Raw genomic sequence first — 25,906 nt, forward strand, 5'->3', positions numbered from 1 at the left:
GCTTCCAAGCACGAGAGCCGTTGCTGAGCAGGAGCGCTCGACCCACTAGCGTTTAGAGCCAGTAGCGCTGAACCCACTAGCGTCTCTTCTACAATCTCTTCGCTACAACCACCCCCCGGGAGTGAGAAGGGAGCCGTCCGGCGACCTAACAGCTCGTCACGATGAGTGGGTCGTAGTAACGCTTTAAACGGTCGACATGGACAATGTCTCGTCCACGGCGGCGCATGTCTTCAGATGGCTCAACTGGTTCGATGACATAGTTTACAGGAGATGCGCGTTCGAGAACACGATAAGGGCCGTCATACTTAGGGACCAGGGGCGCGATAACGTAACTCTATTCCAAACAAAAAGTGTTCCAAAATCCGGACGTCAAAATGACGCGACAGTTTCTGCGTATGGGGGCGGGAACCAGCGACGTTTTTCAATCTGTCCAATCAGCAGCCTCCATCGTTGCCGGAAGTATGTTTTGCTTGTTTTTTATTTGCAAAGGGACCGTATAGCAAGTGACATAAAGACATAAACGTCTGATAAAAGAACAATTGTATGTCGCTGAGAGTAAAAGTGTTTTGTAATCTTTTAACGCAAGAGAAGTTGAAGCGCACTTGAAAGTAAGCACAAATATTTTAATTTTTTGAGTCATAGCCACACACGTGCCAATTCCGCATCCAATCCATTTCGCTACGCACACTTAAGATGGCGGCTACGTGAAAACAGCTGATCGGTCCTGTGGCCCGCACTTGGTGTATATTTGTCCGTAACGTGATTAGTTGAAATCTTGCCGTACGTGGTACTTTCGCCCGAGAAGAATTCTGGAAGCTGTGAACATCATGAAGACTGCGAAAGCGTAGTGCTCGGTGAGTAAACGCATCATTCTTTCTTGTGCTTAGTGACTGAGCAGTACCATCTGAGCTGGGTGATCGCATGGTGTTCACTTTTGCTTTTATTCGCATAGGATACGGAAGAATCGATGAAGGTTGGAAGGCATCTCAACAGATAGCTGGTAAGTAAACGTTTTCTATAAACGATCGCAACTGTCTCCGAATGTAGTCATGATTGAAATCGAGGGTGGTCTGTAAGAGAGGCTCATTTTTGTTTCTTTGCCACACACTGCTGCGCAGTGATCCATTCCCCCGTGCGGGCGGTACAGATGCTTCTGCTGGATATTCGCACGAGAAAAGTTTTTTTGTTGTTGTTATTCACTTGTGTTAAATTGAACGTGGCATTTATGGCGTGATAAAATAACGACACATTAAATGAATGTAACCGTTATGTTTTAACGACGAATTGATATCTGAAACGGTACGATTTGTTGGTATTAATTCGCTGCGGTCCGGCGAAAATTGAGCGCGAAAAAGAAATGGCGGAGAGCAGCAACAGCGCGCGCGTTTCGGCCGCGCAGGCCGCTATGCTAGTGGAGTTTATGGAGCAGCATCCGTACTTGGCGAGAGGCTCCACCAGCCTCTCGCCAAGTATGAGTGCTGCCCAAAAAAGGGGACTATGGGCAGAAATTGCCGCTGCCTTGAACGCCGTCGGGCCGGCAGTTAAGATAGCCCGGCGCTGGCGCCTGTATTGGGCGCGCATGGCGTACGAATGTAAGAAACTCGCGGCGCAGGTTGGCGCCGAAAAGAGGTGAGCCCGCGACTAGCAAAGTCTTCGGAACGTATAAGCTGACGGTGTTCATGCACTTGCAGGAAGACGGGAGGTGGAAAGTTGGGCGGCCTAGAGGGTCGAGTGATCGCCGTGCTCGCCCATACCGGCCCAGCCTCCGCCCCTGCGGATTTTTTTCACGGCAATGCTGAGGTGAGTAGCAATGTTCGTTGCTATGTGTACCGATGTCGGGCAGTTACACCGTGGTGAATATTTTTCCCTTGTGTGCTTGTGTGTGTATTCTTACAATTCAACACACATGCCAGCACATGATATCCGTACTTTGCAAGAACGGAAATGCTGCCCCACTGCTGTTAGAAACACCTTGTGGTGGATTTCATGACTCGTTAATCCGAAAAGCATTAGCGACGAGTTGTCAAAGCTCCAAGGCACTAGTATGTCGTATGATGGATTAGGAATTGCGTGATAAGTGAAATAGACATCCAAACCAGTTGATGGTTAATCACATTATGTCCTGTACTTTATTGTTCTAGGAGGACGCAGCCTGTAGCAGTGAGGAGTCCGCTGAAGTGCCCCCTGCCCCACCAGCAGCTGCGCGCGTCTCGGTGGGCACGGAGCCGGGGACCAGTGGCACTGCACGTAAGGCACTTCAGCAGCTAATGCAATACGAACACATCACTCCAAGCATTATCTATTAAGACCTTAGAAACAGAAATTGTGTATTTATATTATTTACACGGCAAAGAAGAAGTGCTTGCCTAAGGGTTGCTGCAAAATTGAACAATAATGTGACTGTTAACACCATTTGTAATGCAGCGTACAAGCTGAAAGTACTATCAGTGCAGTCTTTTATGATGGTGTAGTGCCTTTTTGGTTATGCAAATTGACTGTTCATTTTGTGAACGGTGTGTTGCCGGAATTATTTTTCTGGGCTTCCACATGATAATGAACCAGTAAAATGTCTATGCAGGATGGAGCGAAATTAGTTTTCTTAACCACTGTTTACTGATTTTATTTTTACGGACCATCAGCTCGGCAGCAGCCCCGCAGGCCACCCCGACTTCAGGTCCTCACGGACGCCGCATCGAGCACGGCCGCGGACTATGCCCGGCAGAGCCGGTTAGCTGAGGCGGCAAACGCGGAGGCCGCAAGCTTCCACCAGCAGTTGCTGCAGCAACATCGGCAGGTGCGTACAACTTGGCCGGGTCATTTGTTGAAGAGGTGATTAGGGCACATGGTAATAATGTACATTACAACCATGTTACACATGCGAGGCATGTGTACTCATTTGGCTCATTGGCTCATGCACGTTTATACATCTTCTTTGAGGTGTTCTTTAACACATAGCAACTTACAAAACATTTCCATGGTTGCATGTATCGCGACAGCATGATCATAATTTCTTTAACAATTCAACTAGTCACCAATACTGCCTTCTGACAGGCAGAGGCAGCTTGGTGTGATTTGTTACGTTTCACACGTTTTTAACATAACAGACCATGTACGTTTGCACGGCCATTTGTCATGTCATATGTGAATGATCTCGCTGCCCTCAAGAGTAACCTTGCTGAAACTGCAAGACTTGCAAACAGTGCAAGTCGAGAATTTACAGTGCATAACCTGTAGCTAACTAAGTGAATTTGTTTCGCAGCTGGTGGAAGAGCAGCGAGCGACACGGCAAGTCCTCGAGCAGCTGGTGGCCGAGATGCGTGGTTCGCGAGAGGCGAACACTCTCATTGCGACCACGCTGCGCCAGCTGCTGGCTGCCCTGGCCGACCTGCGCGCGCCGCCTCAGCATTAAGGGGCAGCTTTTTTTTTTTTGCCATATCATCCTTTAGTGCTTTGTTAGGTACAAGTGTCACCAATCTATGCATGTTTTTTTTTATGCAGCACTAAAGGATGATATGGCTGTTTTCCGTAATTTCTGTCCCTAATCAAAATTTTTTTTTTTCAAGGTAATTTCTGTCATGTTTATTTTAATATCTAGTGCAAGTTTCGCGTTACTGTTCATTACCGTGTTCTTTTAGTGTGTCGTTTAGTCATTTTGTGTAATTATCTATGTTTATTTGATTATCTATGTTCTATCTATCTATATATGTGAAATTATCTGTCATGTTTATTTTAATATCTAGTGCAAGTTTCGCATTTCTGTTCATTACCGTGTTTTTTTTAGTGTGTCATTTAGTCATTTTGTGTAATTATCTATGTCCAAGTGCGACGGCATAAGGTATATTTACAATTTCTGTCATATTTTTGCGTTTCTGTTTTTTACCGTATTTTTTTCTCCAAGTTCATTTCATGTGTATTATTCTTTGTCCAAGTGAGACGGTATAACTTATATGTACATTTTTTGCCGTATTTTCGTTAGGTGTTCTTCACTTTTGTTTTGCTGTTACTGATATGTTTCAATGTGCGCCGCTCTTCCACGGAAGATACACTGTGCAATCACTTTTACGCCAACTATGACATTGTCTCGCACACATACAGGTGCGCTTAATAACTACAATACTGTGATAACTGGAAATCAATTTTCATGCCATATGTATGTCATGTTTGCAATGTATAATCATTCGTGCCTACGCAAAGTAGCCGAATTGGTATTTTTGTTAACACCAAGTGTACACACCCGAGCAGCAGGAAACGAAAGAGCGCTTTATTGCGAGAAGCATGTGTGTTTATACACAGGCAGGCCAGGCTTGCACATGCGTATCAAGATATTCTTGATGATGAAGCCACTGGTCACACCAAGCACCTGTTACCTGTGGTGGTCGCTGTGATATTTCAGGTGTCCTTACCTATGATAGCAATACAATCTAGTCCCCATTGTAGTTGAGCACAGTTTGTGACGTATGTAGCAGAGCCATCGATGTGGCCGCTATTTTGACATTCGCTGCCAGGCTGGTCTTGCAGCCGTTATATGAAATACCGTTTTAGTGCCAAGCATTTTCTCACTTGTCGTTCCTTAGAAGCATGTCATGGCTGCTTTATATTGTGATCTTATTACGGCACTAGTCATTGAAAAGAAACTGTTTTGTGCTGCAAACATGCCAACTACATAATAGAGAAGAGATCTTTCTTGCTGTGAAGTTGCTGGATGAAGAAAAATGGTTGTCTGCGAGTTCAAAAAAATGTCATTATGCTCGTGTCATATTTATGCGATTTAACATCTGCCAACGGCCCAGTGGTAGTGCACTGGGTCCCATGTAGTGAACATCACACGGCTATTTTGGCGCCATGAAGCCATGCTCTGTGTACTTGTCTGTCATTTGCTTTGATGAAAGACGGCATTGAAGATCGATCACATGGTTTTATTTACAATGCAGATATAAATAAACGATTTTAAACAATGCAAGTTGCACTTGAAATGAATATTTACAATTTGTGTTCCTTCAATTTCAGAACTATTTACATATGTACACTCTCCCAAGGGAGAATAACGCGCTTGACATGCCAGGCGATCATTTTCGGCATAACTTGGCCTTATGTCAAGGAACTGTGCGGTGGCTGTGTGGCAAAACAGCGCAGGGCCTACAAGGTGCGTGAGCACAGTACACATGGTGGAGCGAGAAGTGTTGTGCTTGGCAGCAGCCCAAATAGGAAGCGAGGAGGCGAAGACCAACATCCTCCCATGCGCAGTGCAGATGGCGGTGACAGTGTCGGTGATGACAGAAGCAACAGCAGCAGCAGCAAATCATTTGGCGAACCCCAGCTGCCCAGAGAAGTAGCTACAACATTCTGCTGATGAACACAAAGTGTTCTATCCACAGGTACTAAATGAAAGGCTCTCATGTAGTGTCACAGTGGAATGATGCAATCATCTCCGGTAGTGACAGCTCACTGGCAGAGGACACGTGAAAACGCTGGTTATGATTGAGCACATTCTATAAAAAAAGCAGCACGCTATCCACTAATTGCACATATTTCTTCACATTGGTTCCTGCTCTCTATTAGATGTGTAGACAGCGGTAATAAACATCTGCCTGCAGTGTCAGGCACATGTTTATTGCTGCTGTCGGTGCTGCTGTCGTCGCAGCCGCCTTCGCACCTTTTGCAGGTATCGCTGGTGCTGCTGCCGTGTCGTGCCAAATGAGCTAATAACATTATCCCGGGCAGCACAGCCTCTCATGTACATCATGCGTGCTGCCCTCACTTGGGGAACTCTCTGTGGGGAGGGGTTGCCACTTTCATCGTCACTGCTGCTGTTGCTGCTGTCATCACTAACATCATCCGACAACACGTCACCTTCATCAAGACACAAGTTGTGCAACACTGCACATGCTGCAACGATGTTGGCAGCGCGCTCTGGTTGGTAGTGGAGGGCGCGGTACCGCTGAAGGCAGCGAAAGCGGCTCTTCAAAAGCCCAATGCACCGCTCCACTACGGACCGCATGGCAGCATGTGCAGTGTTGTACCTGCCTTCTGCAGTGTGTACGGGAGGGTGGCCTGTGACTGGGGTCAGGAGCCATGGTTCCAGGGGGTAGCCGCTGTCACCTGCAGGATCATAAAAAATGGTATGAAATCTGCACAAAGTTTAGTAGGCGAAGCATGGGTCATGTAAAATGCACCTACTACAGAAAGGCTGCAATAAAGAAATATACAGGCTGAGCACCTGACCCAGCTGTGATCACAGATAACAATAGCTGGGACACAGCATCCCTATTTGCAGCAAGGCAGCTTTTTGTGTAGTCTTCATTCACAAATAACTGTCGGTGTAAAAAAAGAATGTGACAACGTGTGCACTGTACACTCACATTAAAAATTAGTTTAAAGTAAGGTTTCTTGTCACTTTATTTCGTGCGGATACCATTGGAAAATTTCTACATCTCGCCTATACTTAATAACCTGACTGTAACATAAGGGGTTCGGGCTTCAATATTCTCTTACGCCGCGAGCACGCTTTGCTGCCAGAATTGCAACTGTACAAAATTTTCCCGCTGCTCACCGAGGAGGTGTTCGCCGGCCTTGGCAATATGCCCCTCCAGGAACCGACGACGCAACCACGTAGTTCTCCAGACGTGGGCGTCGTGGTCTGACCCCGGTCGCAGAGGGTCGATGGCGAGGATCCGCATGCCTGCGTCGCAGATCTGACGAGAGCGCGCACAGCATAAGCCACGCGTTGCGATCACGGGCCAATTAGACAAAAATTAAGATACTTACGAACATTGTGTTGAGGGCGTAGTACCCTTTGCGGCACATGAATGCCGCCTTCTGCTCGCCCTTCGGTGCGATGATGGCTATCAGGCTGCCGTCCACGCATCCGATGACGCCGGGAATGGAGCCGCGTCGAAGGAACCCTTCCTTCACGGCCGCCTTCTCCTCCGACGTCCTCGGGAAATGGACCCACTTGTTGCGGGCCCCGGCGTGGACGATTGCCTCCGCCACGCGTCGCACACACTTGCTGACCGCAGGCTGGGTCACGCCGATCGTCTCCTCGCTCCCTACCGAGGCCTGCTGAAAGCTGCCCGTTGCGAAGAATCGCAACGCGCACAACACTTGCCGCTCCACCGACAGCGCTGAAGTTCTCACGCCTCCGAGTTCCTCCGCCACTTCGTCGCACAGCCACCGCACAGTTTCTTTCTTCAGGCGAAAGTGCCGCCGAAACTGATCGTCTGGCATGTCAAACGCATCCTCGGGCTCTCTCCTCCCGCGCCCGCACAGACGAGCCGCCGCCGCCGCCGCCAAACAAACCACGAAGGCCGCCATTTTTTTCTATTCCAAACGGACCGGGGCACTCACCGGCTATTCCACGAATTTGCCGGGTTTGTTCGGCATAATTTAGCATAATGTGTGCGTAAACGTCACTTTGACGTGGCAGTTTTTGTGCATTCCTGACGTCGCTTGACAGGCAGGAAAAATGGGCGCGGCCTCAAAAAATTCGACCAATGACCGAGCGGTGTCGGCCATGTTGGAATAGAAACAAAACGGAATAGTTTTACGTTATACCGGTCCAGTTTTGATGAGAGGCCAGGGGCAGTTAAAGGGACTGAGAGCCACACGAGCGCTCCCGGATCGAAGGTGACCGTGGCAGTGGCATCACCCCGAGTGCTCCTCTGGCGCTCTTGATCATCGGAAGTAAACGCCCGTGCGAGGTCGTGGCACTCTTCTGCATGTCGGACCGTGTCAGAAATAGGGACGTACTCGGATGCATCCGGCCGGTACGGAAGAATGGTGTCGATGGTGTGCGAAGGGTGTCGACCATACAGCAAGAAATAGGGTGAAAATCCAGTGGTGCTCTGCGTAGCGGTATTATAGGCGTAGGTGACGAATGGCAGAATGGCGTCCCAGTTCGTGTGGTCGGAGGCAACGTACATTGAAAGCAGGTCGCCGAGCGTACGGTTGAAGCGTTCTGTGAGGCCATTCGTTTGAGGGTGGTACGCCGTAGTCGTACGATGAACAACGTGGCACTCTTTGAGAGTCGCTTCAACTACTTCCGACAGGAAGACGCGTCCGCGATCGCTGAGCAATTCTTGAGGTGGACCATGCCGCAGGATGAATCGGCGAAGCAGGAATGATGCAACATCGCGCGCTGTAGCTGCTGGGAGAGCGGCGGTTTCAGCGTATCGTGTAAGGTGATCTACTGCCACAATGGCCCAGCGGTTACCAGCCGACGTCAGGGGAAGTGGTCCATACAAATCGATGCCAACGCGCCCGAACGGTTGGGTAGGGCAGGGTAGAGGCTGCAGGCCAGCTGGCGAGAGGTGGGGTGAAGATTTTCGGCGCTGGCAGTCGGGGCATGAACGAACAAACTTTTGAATGTAGTTGTACATTCCTCGCCAGTAGTAGCGTCGTCGGAGGCGCTGGTAGGTTTTGAAAAGTCCCGAATGCGCGCACTGTGGATCAGAGTGGAACGATGCGCAGATTTCAGAACGCAGGCTTCGAGGTACAACCAATAACCACTGGCGGCCGTCAGAGGTGTAATGCGTCGATGAAGCAGGTCGTCGCGAATGGCGAAATGGCGAGCTTGACGGCGCAATGCACGAGTGGTTGGCTGCGATGACGGATCAGCAAGGCAGTCTATGATGGAGGCAATCCAGGGGTCCTTGCGCTGCTCAGAAGCGATGGTCGCAATGTCGACGGAAGAAACGTCAAGCTGGGATATTGCGCAGCAGGCATTGTCGTCTGGCAAGGGAGAACGTGAGAGGGCGTCAGCATCAGCATGCTGGCGTCCGTTGCGGCACAGTACGCGGATATCGTAATCTTGTAAGCGAAGCGCCCAGCGGGCGAGATGGCCTGAGGGATCCTTCAATGACGACAGCCAGCATAGTACATGGTGGTCCGTGACGACATCAAATTGGCGACCATACAAATAGGGCCGGAACTTGGTAAGCTCCCAGATGATCGCCAGGCATTCTTTTTCCGTGACGGTGTAATTGGTCTCGGCTTTAGTAAGCATACGGCTTGCATATGCCACAACATATTCAGGAAACCCTTCTTTGCGCTGTGCTAAGACAGCGCCGAGGCCAACACCGCTGGCATCTGTGTGTACCTCAATAGGTGCCGTTGGATCGTAGTGGCGCAAAATGGGAGGAGACGTCAGCAAACGACGGAGCTTAGTGAACGCCTCGTCGCACTCGGACGACCACGAATGGAGAGGTCCGTTGCTGCCAAGGAGCTTCGTCAGGGGTGATATGACGGCGGCGAAATTGCGAATGAAGCGCCTGAAGTAGGAACACAAACCTACAAAACTGCGCAGTTTGACGGACGTCGGTTTAGGAAATTCAGCTACGGCACGAAGTTTGGCTGGATCGGGGAGGATTCCATCCTTCGAGACGACATAACCTAGTATCGTGAGCTGCCGCGCTGCAAATCGGCACTTCTTTAGGTTCAGTTGAAGGCCAGCGTTCGCTAAGCAAGTCAAAACATGCCATAGGCGTTGAAGGTGCGTGGTGAAGTCAGAGGCAAAAACAACAACGTAGTCGAGATAACATAAGCACGTGTGCCACTTCAAACCACGGAGGACTGTGTCCATCATGCGTTCAAAAGTTGCTGGCGCATTACAAAGTCCAAACGGCATGAGGTTAAATTCGTATAAGCCGTCGGGTGTGACAAAGGCTGTCTTCGGCCTATCGACGTCAGCCATGGGTACTTGCCAATAGCCGGAGCGTAAATCTAGAGATGAAAAGAATTCTGCTCCTTGTAGGCTATCGATAGCGTCATCAATTCGCGGCAGCGGGTATACATCTTTGCGAGTGATCTTGTTCAGGCGGCGAAAGTCTACACAGAACCGTATCGAGCCGTCTTTTTTCGTAACAAGGACGACAGGGGATGCCCATGGACTGTTCGAGGGTCGGATCACTTCGCGGCGAAGCATGTCGTCCACTTGCTCATTAATCACACGACGTTCCGTGGCAGAGACGTGATATGGTCGTTGCCGCAATGGCGGTTGGGAGCCAGTGTCAATATGGTGCGTGACAGCAGACGCCCGGCCCAAGGAAGGTTGCTCGACATCAAAAGAAGAACGAAATTCTTCTAAGATGCGCAGAAGCTGCGAACGCTGACGTGGGGTGAGGCCATCGGCAATAGATGAATCGAACACACCTGTGGGCAAAGGGTCGGACGTCGACAGAGAACCGAGCGTGTCGTAACTGGCGCAGGACGTGTCTTCGGGAACATCCGCAATTTGTACGGCGTCGATCACTTCCACGTGGCCAAGACATTCGCCTTGAAGCAGCATCACAGGGTATGAGAAGGGGTTACAGACAAAAATAGCTGTGGAGCCCTGTTTGACGTTCACAGTCGCAAAAGGCAGCAGCAGACGTTTTCGAGTGTAAAAGCGGCCTGATGAAGAAAGTAGTGCGATGGCGTCAGAGAGGCTGCTGCAATGCATTGATACAATCACTGACGAGTTGGGAGGAACGTTGGTGTCGTGCCTGACGAGTAGTTTGTTTGCAAAAGAACCATTATCGGCAAGCGTCATATCTGAGATCGGCGACAGTTCTAGTTCGGCCCGTGCGCAATGAATGACGGCATCGTGGCGGGCGAGAAAGTCCCACCCCAGGATAACTTCGTGGGAGCACGAGGAAATCACAATAAATTCGACGGCGTATACAACGTCGTCGATGAGAACACGAGCGGTGCACGCCGCAATCGGGTGAATACGCTGTGCGCCTGCTGTGCGGAGGGCGAATCCAGCAATGGGCGTCGTAACCTTTCGAAGGAAGCGACAAAGCTTTGCGTCCATAACTGATACAGCGGCTCCGGTATCCACGAGGGCATATGTGCGCACACCGTCAACTAACACGTCTATCACATTGGTCGGGCTACGTTGAGGACTTCCGCGTTTCGACGGCGTCGCAGCCCTTGCCTCATGGACTGCGACGATTAGTTTTCCTCATCCCGAGCTTCGGGACGAGGCCGCATCGGTGATGGGAACGTCGGCGTGGAGAAGTTGAGCGGCGGATGTTGGCGGACCGGCGGAATGGTGGTGACGCAGCCCGAGGTTCATCGTCGTAATAAGGGCGCGGAGAACCCGCCATAGAACTTGGCCCATAAGGTGTAGCGCTAGGCGACTGCACGCGACTACAGTAGCGTGCGACGTGGCCTGCATAGCCGCACGCAAAACATATTGGTCGATTGTCCGCTGTACGCCACCGAGTCGTTGCGGCAGGTCCCATCCATGTGGAAGGACGCGTTGGACGTGGCGCCTGGTGAAGTGATTGCATAGCAGGCTGTTGTCGGGGCATAGCGAGGACTTCGGCGTACGTGAGAGGTCCCCGTTGAGGGAGTTGTTGAGGCTGGGTGACGACTTCCGTGTAGCTGAGTGGCACAGCCGTCGGCATCTGTTGGGGCCTGGCCATGACTTCGGCGTAGCTGTGAGGCGCCGCCGCAGGAACACGCTGGTGGTGCTCAGGCAAAACCTCGTGCAGTTCTTGCGCTATGACGCGGCGAAGCGGAGGCGCAAAACTTGGCGTAGGCGCGTGTACCGACTGCGGCTGTGCAAAATCCATCAGCGAGAGTTGCCGGGCAATTTCCTCGTGGACGAACGCCTTCATTTCTGCGAGCAACGCTGCCTGGTTGGACATGACAGCCAAACCAGCGAGGTGTTCGTCACGCGGGAGAGATCGACGGGTCAGTGACCGCTGCCTGCGGAGTTCTTCGTAGCTCTGGCATAGTGTGACAATTTCAGCCACAGAGCGTGGACTTTTGGCCAGCAACATGTTAAAGGCGTCGTCTTCTATGCCCTTCAGTATGTTTCGGATTCGATCAGACTCCGCCATGGTCGAATCGACTTTCCTGAATAGATCCAGGACATCTTCGATATAACTGGTGAATGTTTCGCCTGGCTGTTGAGCTCGTTCTCGCAAACGTTGCTCGGCACGCAGCTTGCGAACAGCAGGGCGACGAAATACATCGGCGAGGGAAGTCTTAAATTCCGACCATGTCTGGAACTCTGCTTGGTGGTTGTTATACCACAGGCTGGCCACTCCAGCGAGGCAGAACAGAACATGGCTCAATTTGGCTGCTTCATCCCACTTGTTATGGTCGCCTACCCTGTCGTACGCGTGAGCCATTCGTCCACGTCAGTGTCGTCCGCTCCAGTGTAGATAGGAGGGTCGCGATGACGAGGCACCCCGGGTCACACAGTGTGTGCAGGAGGAGGCGTTTGCTGGGAGGCGTCTTGGGGCATGGTAGATGGTAAGGTACGGGACCGGAGTTCCAGGATGATCGTCTGAGGTTACCCCGCACACTCCACCAATTCTAAGGGTGTTTATTTGACAGAGCTCGGGAGCAGCGCAACATCGACGGGCAGGGCAGTCACAGCTTCCAAGCACGAGAGCCGTTGCTGAGCAGGAGCGCTCGACCCACTAGCGCTGAACCCACTAGCGTCTCTTCTACAATCTCTTCGCTGCAATGATAATAATAATAATAATAATAATAATAATAATAATAATAATAATAATAATAATAATAATAATAATAATAATAGAGTTTGTCCAATGGTAACCCCAGGATCCTAATTGTGATGCACAAAAGGAGGCAAGCAAAAATAAGTGAGTAAACCAGTATAACCGATATAGATTGAACAATAGTAAATACAAAATCCGCCTCCATTCCACCCTGTGAAAGTGAATGTACAGCGAAGCTGTTGGCCAAGTTAGACAAGCACCACCACCACCGCCAGCGACGTATGTCCTCAACCTCATTCTTGTAGGCCCTCCGCTTAACGCCAATGCGTTACTGAACGAATTGAATGTCTCAAAGTAAAATGCGTCAGAACATCTGCAAAGTACGACTGCACACACAGCCTGCACACATGATAGCGCGGTATCGTAATTCGAATATAAGACAAAACATAATTCTGTTACACGGAAACTCAAACGCAAAGCCCTTTTCCGGCCGCCATTTCAATGGTAATGCTTACATAATGTCGATTGCGGTAGCAGCCCACGCTTTGCGAGAGATGCAACGGGAAGGAAGGGCACCCGCGCATCAAGGACAGATACACCGCACGCAGACGCTGGTCACGTGCGTAGGCACGTGCTCCGAAGTGCAGCAAACGTTCTCATTCTTGTACTCTCACCGCCTAGCGCAAGCGCGTTATTGAACTAATTGAATAAACAGTTTTAGTTAAGGGGACGCAAACGGCTTGCGTGCGCAAGAACTAGGGGCGACGGTACTCCGCATGCGCAAACACCTACGTGCGGGTCTGCGCATGGGCAGCACCGTCGCCCCTCGTTCTTGCGCACGCAAGCCGTTCGCGTCCCCTAAACTAAAGCTCTCGAATGTCTCAAAGCAAAATGCGTCGGAAAATTCGTAAAGTACGACTTACGCAAAGCCTGCAGAGATGCTAGCATCGGACTGCAATTCGAATGTACGATAAAACATAATTCATATTTGGAGCACACAAGAAAACATAACTCCAACACAAATCCCTTCTCCAGCTTGCGTTTCATGTCTGTATGAGTGGCCGCTGCCGCTAGGTGGCAGCACTGTATCTTGGGGGGAAGCACCCCACGAAAAATTACGACATACTAGGGGCTAACAGCTTCGCTGTAAAAGCTCAAACTAAACGAGGAAGTTAAAAGGACTCGGACGTCACGAAATCGGCATTGGAATAACAGTATGCACAGGCTTGCATAACATGGCATGGCATGGCAAGAACTTTATTTTAGTCCAGAGAAACTAGGGTCCGAGGGCACAAGCCCCCGGGCTATGTTGGTGGCTCCGCCCACGTAGGCACAGATAGGCCAAAGGCTTTCCCGATGTCGTGAGCTCTCCGGACGACCAGGAGTTGATCTTGGAGGACATCGCTGGATATGCGCCGACTCCAGTCCTCCTCACTGTTGAGATCCGAAGCCCTTTGGTTGGGGCACAGCCAGAACATATGATCAAATAGACACGGAGTGTGTCCACAACTTTTACATTCCGCGGGAAAGTCCCGGTCAATTTTGTTAAGCACAAAAGGTGTGGGATAAGATTTAGTTTGAAGCATTCTTAATGTAACTGCCTGAGCTCGGTTGAGCTTCTGATGGGGGGGGGGGGGATAGCATAGGTTCATACTAATACGGAGACAGCATCTTTCCTCTTTTTCTCTCGCTTACTCAGGCGCTCGTAAGCTGGGCCAGGAGCCATGCAAAGACGGGAGTATCGCCATCGTCACGCCTGGTGTCCCTGGATACGTGTGCGACCCCTGCCGCTCTGAAACCGAGGTGCTCACAGCTGCACGTGGTGATTGACTGAACGGCTGGAAGACTTCTCCTCATCGGGGACGCTTAGATGCAATGCCTTGTAGCAAAAATTATTTTGCAAATCTGGCAGTGCCTTCAGATGAAAAGAAGAAGGAAAGAAACATCCTTTCGTATCGTTATGGAGCGCTGGTTATGAGGCCCATACGAGACGAATTTTTGTTTATTCTAACTAGTACATGTACCCGAACTATAACTTTCGTTATTCATGTCGCACTGTCGACCAAACCCTGCCCCCCCTAAAAAAAACAAAATTAAGAAAAAAGGTAATCTCGCGTTTTTAAGTAACCTTGCGCAATCAACTGTACGACAGAACCCGTACAACATGCGAAAACGCTATAGTTAAAGTACTGTAGTGGACATTACTCATAGAGCCCCTCGGTGGAAGAAGAGGCTGGACTACCGCCATTGGGCATATAGGCTCAACGATGGTAGCCGGGACATCAACGCAGTCACCTGATAAATGGCAATTCTTTGTGGGCCTTCTGTTCCTATAAGTCGGTGACACGGTCGCGATTCGAACACGCATGAAACTATCAGTGGCGAACTTTGAGAAATTTTCTTCAAATCTCTTTACATTTTTCAACATGCTAAAGGACTTTCTTTTTCAGCTAAATACGTGTCATTACTACAACTGCAGTGCAAATGTTACAATTTTGTCTCCCGCAATGCCTGTACTTCTTATTAGAAACGGTATCTAGTCGATGGTGAGTGCCATGTACAAGCATGCCATTCAGTGCGCTTCACGCCTTGTCAAGCCCTTGTGGACATTCTGCAAGCGCCTTGGCCCCGTGTTTTGTAAGGAAGGTTGTGGTTACAACGCGCTGCGCACAGGAACAGCTGTTACGCGAAATAAAAGTATGATTTGCTCGTCAACCGCCTTTGTTCACGGTCCGTCGGATTTGTTCCAATAAACTAAAGCAGGTACTAAGCATGGAGGTCGACAGGAATCAACGCTAGCGGCAGCTGAACACGTGATGATGTGACATTCCTCCCGTCCCGTGAGTGGCGCGCTTTTGCTTCTAGTTACCGTGTCTCTCAGTTACTGACCGATCGACCGACCGACAAGGAGAAAGAGGTTTTCCACAAGGGGAGAGGGCGGCTGGAGAACAGGAGAGAGCTGTCCTTGCCGGAAGCTACGACACAGCATCGAAACTGACCCAAAACTTCAGTCGCCACAAAGCTCACCGGCGACAGCGCGTGCGTCTCAACAAGCTACATGCCACTCTACTTGCGTTTGACGAACTCATCCCGCGACTCGGTTCCTCGAGAGTACGCACACTTTCCATCGGCGCCTTTCTATCGGCGGTGAGTATCCAGCGTCCAACCATTAAAAAAAGAAGCAGGCAATGGGAGCCAAGAAATGTCATTCGTTTTAAGATGACAGTAAGGAAGTTGTTGCCTACATGCATGTGATTATTTACGCACACAACTCGCACACCGGTGACTTAGGCTGCCGCTAGACCAACTCATTCACAGCTTGGGAAAGAAGAGCGTGGCTATCAGCTGATGAACATTTTTTTTTTCAGAATAACACAGTATCTTGCTTCTATGGCATCCCATATGCAGAGTGTAAGCAATACTTGTAAACAAGCTTAGCATGAAAATATATATATGTATAGCGCGAGCCATCACACCAGATATCGAAGCGAGCAATTTTAAGCGGGTGCGGACAGCTCGGGAAGGGTCATTGTGTCCATTAACTGGGCCCCTAGGTCGTGACTAAGGCTAAAGTACAGCGCAGCGATTTAAATATGGCCAGCGTGAAGCGTCAAGGCCACCACCGTAGGCGGCGAATCGCCGAATTACTCCGCAGGGGGAGTAAAAGAGACGGAGAGACGCTGTTTACTGAAAACTCAAAAGTGCAAGCCATGGAGTTCGCAGAGTACAGACGAGGGGTGTGAGTTGATGATGATGATTGCCGTCAGGAATGACGCGAGCCCGCATACCAAAAAAAATAATGAAAATTGGGTGGTGCAACGTTACAAAAGCTGGGATAACTTAATATAAAAAAGAAACCGATAATAAGTGAATTATATACGATGGGGCAATTTAATTACCACTATTGCGAAAAAACAAGGGATGAAAAGTTAGAGTGAGCAAAAAAAAGGACGTATAACTTCGCGGCCTAACTGTAAATCTGCAAAGGCAGGGCAGACCTTCAGGGCATGGTTTGATCGGGCACCCTCAAACGTAGTCACGTCCAACAGAAAGATCACTCTTCTGTAGAAATGAGGCCTGTGGAGCAGTGGGAGACCGCGCTGCTCAGCTCCGATCCGGAAGTGCAAGTCCGACACGTCGGGAAGGCTGAAGACGCTGCAGGGACCCAAGGGCTCCTGTCTGCCGCCTAAAAGGGAAAAGGGACAGAAGAGGATCTCCCACTTCTTCCCCTTCCCTTGACGCCATCCCGAGCAAACAATAAAATTGTTCTCTCTCTCTCTCTCTGTGTGTGTGTGCCTGTGTGCGTGTGCGTGTGTGTGTGTGTGTGTCTCACGCACACACACACACAGCTTTCATCAGCCGGCAAGAGGACACTTCTTGTCACTTATTTAGCACTTCTATTTTGCTTTCCCTGCGCAAAGGAGCAGTCGGCGCCAATAGTGGGGCTACCGCCTTCTTTCAGTTTGATATGTATAAATAAACGTCGCATCTTGACAAGATGAGTGCAGCGGGCTGTGACAAGGCAGTCGTCCCGAAACCGTCAGCCCATGGCGGCGAAGAAACGCTTCCCCACTGGCCGCAACATCTAAACCTTCAGACGCCAGAAAGAGAGAGAGATATATATAAGGAGAATAAATGTTTATTGTTGGTCTCAAATGTCCGGGCCTCGAGTCCTTACTCCTCAACCCCTTTAAGAATTTCCAGGGTGAACTCGACCAAGGGTTTACAGAGCTGTGGCTCTGAACCCCTTCGGCATACGGACCCACTGTTACCACGAAGTTGGTTGACGGGGCGCGGTCAATGATTATAATGTCTCTTCATGAGTTGCGTAACGGGGCATTCCCAAAGAGTGTGCATGTTATTCGGGTACATATCTTCCACATTTCGAGCACTTATGTGCTTTGCAGTCACTGAAAAAGATGCAGAGCAGCATGCCAAAGGAAGCTATAGCTCTGGCCGACCTCTCTGCTTTTCTGTAAATAAATTCTTCCCTCTCTCTGTCACTCTTGAACTATATTTTGTAGTTTTACGTTAAGATTTCACCGGTGTGCGCTTGCCTTATGATTACTGCTTGTGGTATGTTTAGTATTTTTGATGGACTTGGAAGGGTGGCCCAGAAAGTTTTAGCACAGCAGCGCGCGCACCTCGACGTTTGGCGATGAACGCGCTCCGCAGCTTCGTTGCGCTCGAGAACATGCCTTTCCATTGGCATTGGCAGTACGGGCGGTAGTGCCACAGAAAGCTATTAGCTTTTCAAAAAAAAATGACAGTTCAGCCTAATTGCGAAGCAGTGAAAGTGATAGGAGAGCCTTGTGCTGGTTTCGAGGATCTCGGACCAGGTCCTCACAATACGTGGAGGCTACCTGTTGCGACGCAGCTCGCGGTACAACTGCTGCTGCGCAAGAGAGACAGTGCCCTGATATATCTACCAGGCGCCCCACACTGCTGGTGCGATGGGAAACGCCGGCAACGGCGCTGCAGCCATCGATCCCCGATGGCGCGTGAGATTAAACCAAAATAACATAGCCGGAGTTTATCAACGCCCAATGTACGAAAAGTAAGCTTTAGGGACTCTTATTTTATCTTTGCGCTTACTGTCCGTGCCGCTCAGACCAACGCATACGCGCATAGCCGCTCGTCAGAAATACTATCCTGGTGCGCACAACTACAATACCAGCATGCAGTGGTAAGTTTTCGTGCTGTTTGGTTGCGCTGTGCACAAACCAAACCTAAATTACACTTTGACTTGTCTTGCGACTTTCATTATTACTCTGCCTATAGTGGAGGTTTTAGTTGGTTAGCAAACTGGTGCTCCACCAAACCAGGAGCGCGGTCACGGCGTGGTGCCTCGGCTGAGCGTTAATCTAAGCACAAGTGCCATGGAAGTGACAGATGTCGCTTCGGAGAGCCCAGCGAACGGGAGGGGAAAGCTGAACGCTGCCCTGACTATGCCTCAGAGCCAATTGACACCGGCTCTGGCTTCGCTGCCTCTCCAGCTCAACGCACTTGCGCGTCTTAGAAGTTGTTGTTGTTGTTGTTGTTGTCCTGACTGGCCATGGCACATACCCACAGTGGGGGGATTGGCGAAGAATCGGGCGGTTTAATTATAGGTGCCTAAAATAATAATGATAACGATGGAGTTAACAATTTGGGCGTGTGAGTTTAGACTGCTGATGCGCTGATGCTGTGGCAGCCTGGCGGCGGCGGCGCGAATGAGCCTCGAGGGCCCGCATAATTGTTACAGCCATAAAAAAATGGGCCTTCGTGGCAGATAGCGACACTACCTTCGAAATTTATTAGATTCTGCGACATGCGGTGGTCTGCCCAGTTGTGGATGGTCCGCTGAATACGGTCGTATCACGATCTTCATCACTATCACCATCACGGGCTGAATAAACATTTTCTCTCGTTGAGTAATCTAGGCTTAACTTAATCAATGTCAAAATTATTGCAATTTGGCGCACGTCATTAGGGCGCCAGCAGAAGTTCCATCATGGCAGCAAGTTCGTTGAAGCCTCCGAAAGGTCACGCTGCTATAGGTGCGGGTTATTTATGGTTCAATTGTTTAATAAATATGCATGCTGAATCAAAATTTTTATGGCCCTGTGTCCCCCAATATTTTCCTATTTGATTATTTGTTTAGCTAATTTATCGTTGTGTGTAGTTTTCATCTCTTTCTAGGCCCAATTGGCGTCGAGGTGGGGGCCATGTTTTGAGGAAACTCTGTATATATATATATATATATATATATATATATATATATATATATATATATATATATTGACAGCATGGTGTCCCTTTGAACTAAAGGGGTGTAGAAGGAGCAAATGGGTGGTCACCGCAGCCCGGACCTGGATGAACAATTCTGGGCTGTCCAGCAGGCTCACGATGTGGCCGTGAGGCTTGGCCTTCCGGTCCCGACGTGGGAGCGGCCCGCTTAGTGATTAATTATCACTACTTGCAGGACCAAATAAAGTTTTCCTTCCTTCTGTCTAGGGCTTCAGTGGCTCCTGCCATTTGCTAGTAGCACCCCTCTGCCTTCACTGGCAACTCGAGTCTCCAACTGCTCCCGTTGAAATATATTTCCCGGCAGGGCCTGTTGGTTGATATTGGGGGCCGAGATTCGCCGAGATTCACACTCCTACACGATGTGGGCGAGAGTGAGCCTGCCTCCGCACTACGGGCACATGTTGGGGCAAGCCATGGAGGACATGGCGTGTAGCCGGCGTAGATTTCCATACGCGTATGTCTGGGTTCTTCGCAAACCGTTGGAGTCCCCGCCATCCAGATCGGGATGGGGGAGCGAACACTCCCATCGCTCGCGACGCTGGTTTTCGAGGATACCACGCGGTCTTTGAATCATGTTATCTCCTGCCACCGGATCCTTGGCGCATCGCCCTATGCGGGTACGTGCCATAGTCGAAAATCATCATTATTAAGAATCTCTGAGCAACGTACAGTCCTGAAACGCCGACCTGTCTCTCGGGGATGCTCGTCCACGCAGCCCTTGCCTGGTGCCTTGCTGCACTGCGTAAGTTACTCGCTTAAGCTATCGATACGCTAAGGTAAACTTACAAATCTTGCTTACACAGAGAAATGAGTTGCACCTGCGCAAATAGAGGTGCTTCCGCCAGCTAGGCCTAGTTGCCGTATGTCCCGTCCTTGCTGTAAACGGCGAAAGCAAAAAAATACTAATAAATCTGATAGCACAACCTGCACTCAGTTAATGTTTTTTTTTTATATTCTATCCTTGCGTTTAGTGACCAGTCTATTATCACAAATGATATGACTCGATTACATCACCAATAGCTTGATGCTGCTGCATGGTCAGCAGACGTGCGAGCTTCGCTGCGATGCCGTTGCTGTGGGACCAGTAACTACAATACGGTATTGACTTCATGGCGATTCACTCACCTTAATCGGAAAATTAAACACGAACACGGGGCTTAAGTAAGCGTCACTTAATTGCGTCTGCTAATTATTTCCCTCAGGGTGCATTCAGGAGAACGTTTCGCAATCAAACGTCGAAAGTCACGCTTTTGAAAAAAAAACAATGTAAATAATTCCTTTTTCCTCGCTCACCTCTCCTAATGATACAAACGAGAACTCGATGTCTGATAATGAAAGAAACGCTTGTGTCTTAGCTCTGCGAATACTTCTTTGTCCAGTGGCAGTGCCTCATCGCTGTGACATCGCCGTTCCGTGCAGAACTGTAAGTAGTTGACGATATTAATGTTTCATATTTGCCCACGGGGACAGCAGCTGTCGCGGAATGGTTCATTCGCACTGGCGACAGCTACTTATGATGTCATTCAGTCCTGTTTCGTTTTCCACCAACCCTGGCGGTTGCGCATGAGAAGTGCGATTACTTAGCGCTGTACAAAACACCCCGAGAGAGCTTCCAAGTCTCCACAAATTTTCCAACACATGCACAGTCTTCAGAGGAGTTCTCCATTCATACCCGTGTTCACTGGATGCAGGGACGTCGTACGAAGAAGCACAATGAGCTAGCTCACAGAAACGCGCGCTATGTTTACACCCCAGGGGGTGCGTCCTGTAAGAGTCCACATAGTGGACTGTCTATTTCGGCCGCTGCTGATTGGATGCAGCTGTACGAGAGAGGAGGAGACGAGCGGCCCTAGCCAATCAGCAGCAGCCGAAATAGACCGTCAGCAAGGTGGACTCTTACAGAATACCCCCCCCCCCCCACCCCCCAAGAAATCCTACGTGACAACGCCCTCACCGTTCCCACCGCCCTTCAGAACCGGGCGCTATACACTTAGCTAAAAAAAATTACTTCTCGGTCGGGACACGCACGTGGCTCCACGCTGAGGACACACGCCTTCCGTGTGTCGGATCCCTTCCCCGTTATCTTGCTCGGGTGGAGGAATTATCTCTTTTAAAGAATATGTGCAGCGCCGGCCCTTACGTTTTGCGTCGGGGCAACGGCCTGGCGTGCAACACCTGAAGAGCACATTAGCTGTCGAAGTTAGCTGCTCCGGTGTTATACACCGGACGACCGCCAACTTTTGTGGCTCTGCTCTACTCGAGAGTTGGTCGTAAGAGCTCCAAAGTGCCGCCTACGAAATAAGCTGGCACTCATAGGTGTGCCGTAATGGACAATAACTTGCTCCAAATTTACACGACGAGAATCTCGATGCTTTCGTTCGAACGCACACCTAGATGGCGCAGGGGAAACTGCTCGAAAAGATATGAGCGCGGCCGAAGAGAACGTGACGCACGCTTTCATCTTTTTTTTTCACGAGCAACATTTTCATGCTTACTTGTTTTGCAACAGGGTTGCAGAAAAAAAGAAAGAAAACTTCGTGTTACGACATCGCCAATTTCGAGGCCAACTATGGCGTCAAATTGAAATATCTTGCGTGCTTCTCACCACTCAGACTTGACAAGTGTCACTGAATAAAGCCACAGCTTTATTTGTATCCTTCCTCTACATTTATGGTGTATCACGATTTCTGGGCGCTTATGTGACCTGGAGGATGACATTGACGCGGGGGTCTGGTATGGTACGTAGTTCAACAAGGATTACACTTGTGACAAAAATATTGATGTTAGAACGTTGCGGTGGCCGAAGTATTGAGATTCTTCCATAGATATGTTCCTTGTTTCTTAACCATATATATATATATATATATATATATATATATAGATAGATATATAGATAGATAGATAGATAGATAGATAGATAGATAGATAGATAGATAGATAGATAGATAGATAGATAGATAGATAGATAGATAGATAGATAGATAGATAGATAGATAGATAGATAGATAGATAGATAGATAGATAGATAGATAGATAGATAGATAGATAGATAGATAGATAGGTGTTTTTGTGTGAGTGAGTGAGTGAGTGAGTGAGTGAGTGAGTGAGTGAGTGAGTGAGTGAGTGTGTGTGTGTGTGTGTGCGTGTGCGTGTGCGTGTGCGTGTGTGTGCGTGCGCGCGCGCGTGTGTGTGTGTGTGTGTGTGTGTGTGTGTGTCGAGTCCACTTGTGTCCACTGTGTGGCGAGTCCACTTTTCATAAGGATTGAAAATGTAGAAGATAGCGCTATAGTTCGTATTCCGTAATGTAACTCTAACTGTAGGTTAGCGCTTGTGCATGTCGTTTTCCTTATGTCTCGTCCTTAGTTTCCGCGTTACCAAGTTGTATCATTTCATAAGGAAATTGTTGCACGACGCCCCAAGCGTCTCCAAACGCCGGCTTGCGCGTGGAAAAATCCGTAGTGTGTTTTATTCTGTCTTTTTTATGCATCCATCGGGTTTAATTCTGCGCTTCTGGGATAGATGTGTATCCGCCAGCAAAGAAGCCCAATGCTCTAAACCTTGCAAGGTCGCGCGTGCGCATGCCCGAAACAGGCGAAATAAAAACGCATTTTACGAATTTTCCTCGTGCAAGCCGGCGCTGCGCTTGAAGCGTTAGCTGGGTCGCTTTGCAAGAATTTTCTTTACGAAAACTGCACCACGGCGCCGCATCTTCAAGCTGGCGACGAAGACAGAGAAGCTTCGGGACGCGCTCGTCACCGAATTCGCTGTGCTCGTCGCCGAATTCGCTGTGTTCGTCGCCGAATTCGCTGTGTTCGTCGCCGAATTCACTGCGTTCGTCACCGAATTCGCTGCGTTCGTCACCGAATTCGCTGTGCTCGTCGCCGAATTTGCTGCGTTCGTCGCCGAATTCGCTGTGTTCGTCGCCGAATTCACTGCGTTCGTCACCGAATTCGCTGCGTTCGTCACCGAATTCGCTGTGCTCGTCGCCGAATTCGCTGTGTTCGTCGCCGAATTCACTGCGTTCGTCACCGAATTCGCTGCGCTCGTCACCGAATTCGCTGTGCTCGTCACCGAATTTGCTGCGTTCGTCGCCGAACTCGCCGCGCGTGTCGTATGGCGAATTCGACAAATTGATCCGGTGCGCAGCCTGGATGCGCCGTTTCAATCAATCGCGGTCACACCAAGGTACCCCGATGCGGCCCGATGTACGTCGGTGCGATTTGCCGAATTCACCATTATTGTACTGGCGCGTTGTGGCGCGTTTTTATTTTTCTTGCAAGGTCAACCGCGTGGTGCGTTGCGATTCAACACGCCTTCTCTGCAAGGTTAACCATGGTGACCGACGGATGCGTTCGTCACTGAAATCGGCAATGGGTCTCGTGTCGTAACGCGCCATTTCGCTCTCGCTGGCCCGTGAAAGTTTCGCGTACAATTACTGCCGTAGTGCGTGCACGTATGGGTACTTGTTCCTTTTCTACTTGCACGAACCATGTGGTAGAGTTTCAACTTCCACAATAACAAAAAACGTTTATTGAGAAAGGATGGTGCTTTGACCAGCTGATCGGACGGAATAGGGTAACGCGGGTGTGTCGCGTATTTCGTCGTTTTCGCAACAAAAGTTTGCACTGCGCGTCTCTGTATCGACGCGCTAAACCTCCGCAAGGATGGATAGGTGGGCTAGTTGGTAATGCATTAGAGTAAAAAAATTCGAGCGCGAGAAACTCACAGGACGTAAAAAAAGAAAGAGCACGTGTGGTGCGTGTTTCTTTTTCTATGTCCTGTGTGCTTTTAATACTCGAAGATTTTATTATAATACTCTAAAACTTTGTTCGTGAGACGTGCATGTCTTTTTGATAGCGTTACAGCATGGCGGCGGTGGCGGCGGTGGCGGCGGCACCTACGGCGGGAAGGTTCCTCTAGAATCCGCATAATCGTTATCGTAATAAAACCAATGTTATACCATGGAAAGTGCGCGCATTACGAAAACTCGTTTGTGTTGAACCAACACCATTACGATAATCGTCCCCGAGCGTGACAGATCAACGAGCGCGATAGTATCATAGACTGCGAGAATCCGCGCGCGCAGGTCGAAGCTTGAAAAGGCGGCAGCCTCAGACGCGGAGAAAGTTACGGCATTGAGGATTGAGCGACGCGTATTATTCACGCACTTTAGGAGCCTTTAGAGAGAGAGAGAGAGAAATCGTGAAGAGGAAAATGCGCTATTTCCTGCAACGCTTTAGGAAGCACACTACGCGCCTTGAATACCGTGATACACACACTGAAGAAAGTACAGATATGCCTGTGAAGGTCCACCTATGCTGCTCTACACGCCACCACGGAAAATGCCCATGGACAAGGCACAACAGACAATTTATGCCAAGGATTTGTGTACCTTGCCTTTGCCCATTTATGATAAAAAAATTGAATAAATTGAAAGAAGGTAGTTTAGATTGAAAAACGATTGATCATTGCTCAATTTTGCGCACACTGGACTAACGTGGACAAACTATTTTATGCGGAAGCGACAGTGAAAGTCGGAGCAACGCGGATGGTCTCACGCGGGTGCCATGCAGCTTGGTTTATTCGAAGCGCGTTCGTGGTTACCAGTAGATGTTGCTCGCTGAACTCTCGTGTCAAACACGCGTTCATTGTGGAGTTGCAGTGTTTCGAAACTGCGCAGTGGTTTATCAGATTATGAGGCGCGTATGATACAGTTGACGTCTCCACAATAATTTCGACCTCCTGCCGGAATTCTATTTATTGGGATAGAAATTGTACAGACAGTCCAGACAAATTTTCGGCGTCGCTGTCGCTATCATGCATATGTATGCAACTTTTGAGCGAGGACCGCCTGCGCATCGTCACAGTGCCTTCTGTACTGCTGGGGGGAGGTGAGGAGGGTATTCTGTAAGAGTCCACCTACTGGTGATCTCCATTTTGTCTGCTGCTGAAAGTGCTGATTGGCTGTGACGCCTCGCTGCTGCGGACGCGCAGCTGAGCACAGCCCATCAGAACTTCAGAAGCAGACGAAATTGACATGTTACGTTCTTGCGCTTGAACCCCCTGCGAAGAGGCATAGCAGAAGGTGCTGCGTGTGCCTTTTTACTTTCGCAGCGCAGTCCAGAGAGGACGCGTTCGGGAAAAAGTTTATCTCAACAAGAGACGATACGAACACTGAGCCACAAACACGGCCCAATTCCACCAGGATGACAACATATACAAAGTACGAAGCATTGTACACATGGCAGGTTATCAAAGAAGTGTCCGAGTCCGCCCTCACTAACACATTACCACATAGACCCAGGGAAACACGCAGTTAGACATGAAGTAATTGTCACATTACACTTCATGATTTTCAATATGTACAGTGTACAGAATGGTTATTTTCAATGATCATGCGACTACTCGCTCTCCTTGGCGGGAAACGTTCACGCTACATATGCCCATGCAAGGTGAATGCTGCACCATACAACTGCCATTGTTGCTCAAACCTGGTCTTATATACTTGGCCAAATTCTTCAGCATTTTAGAGAATTGCCGCTTGCAAAACAAAAGAGCATTTCAAAGAATTGCCGCTTGCAAAACAAAAGAGATAAAACATTTCATTCACAACGCGCGCCTTTTATCCTAAACCTTCTCTAACTATTAGAGAGAGCGAAACA

At 49.4% G+C, this 25,906-nt stretch overlaps 4 protein-coding genes across 6 annotated transcripts in view; 3 read left to right on the forward strand and 1 right to left on the reverse strand.

Annotated features, from left to right (window-relative positions):
* The window catches only part of LOC135912652 (uncharacterized), a 35,173-nt gene extending 20,015 nt beyond the window's left edge, over positions 1-15,158 (forward strand). For both annotated transcript variants that reach the window (XM_065445137.2, XM_065445138.2), the window contains one exon: positions 14,155-15,158. In XM_065445137.2, the coding sequence (XP_065301209.2) occupies positions 14,155-14,285 (131 nt within the window). In that variant the 3' untranslated portion in view covers positions 14,286-15,158. The remainder of the gene's footprint in view (positions 1-14,154) is intronic.
* LOC139047996 (uncharacterized) lies at positions 347-3,415 on the forward strand. 2 transcript variants are annotated; one of them, XM_070522252.1, is made up of 5 exons: positions 1,514-1,629; positions 1,692-1,800; positions 2,142-2,247; positions 2,640-2,794; positions 3,260-3,415. In XM_070522252.1, exons 1-5 carry the CDS (start codon positions 1,580-1,582, stop codon positions 3,407-3,409), a joined length of 570 nt encoding a protein of 189 aa, XP_070378353.1. In that variant the 5' UTR covers positions 1,514-1,579; the 3' UTR covers positions 3,410-3,415. The 2 variants fall into 2 exon arrangements, 1 of the variants encoding a protein (XP_070378353.1); XR_011507420.1 differs by lacking the exons at positions 1,514-1,629; positions 2,640-2,794; positions 3,260-3,415 and adding exons at positions 347-854; positions 953-1,000 and having other exon boundaries at positions 2,142-2,167.
* On the reverse strand, positions 5,605-7,319 carry LOC139047995 (putative nuclease HARBI1). Its single transcript, XM_070522251.1, has 3 exons — positions 6,766-7,319; positions 6,551-6,692; positions 5,605-6,099 (listed from the first exon to the last, which is right to left on the reverse strand). The coding sequence occupies exons 1-3, from the start codon at positions 7,309-7,311 to the stop codon at positions 5,609-5,611; spliced, it is 1,179 nt and encodes a 392-aa protein (XP_070378352.1). The 5' UTR covers positions 7,312-7,319; the 3' UTR covers positions 5,605-5,608.
* Positions 15,159-19,865: 4,707 nt separating the features above from the next.
* LOC135912616 (uncharacterized) overlaps positions 19,866-25,906 on the forward strand; it is a 28,056-nt gene continuing 22,015 nt past the window's right edge. Inside the window, exons 1-2 of the mRNA XM_065445111.2 lie at positions 19,866-19,986; positions 20,624-20,667. Coding sequence (XP_065301183.2) covers positions 19,944-19,986; positions 20,624-20,667 — 87 coding nt within the window. The 5' untranslated portion in view covers positions 19,866-19,943. The remainder of the gene's footprint in view (positions 19,987-20,623; positions 20,668-25,906) is intronic.

Source organism: Dermacentor albipictus, chromosome 7 (assembly GCF_038994185.2).
Source record: "Dermacentor albipictus isolate Rhodes 1998 colony chromosome 7, USDA_Dalb.pri_finalv2, whole genome shotgun sequence".
Classification (NCBI taxonomy): Eukaryota; Metazoa; Arthropoda; class Arachnida; order Ixodida; family Ixodidae; genus Dermacentor; species Dermacentor albipictus.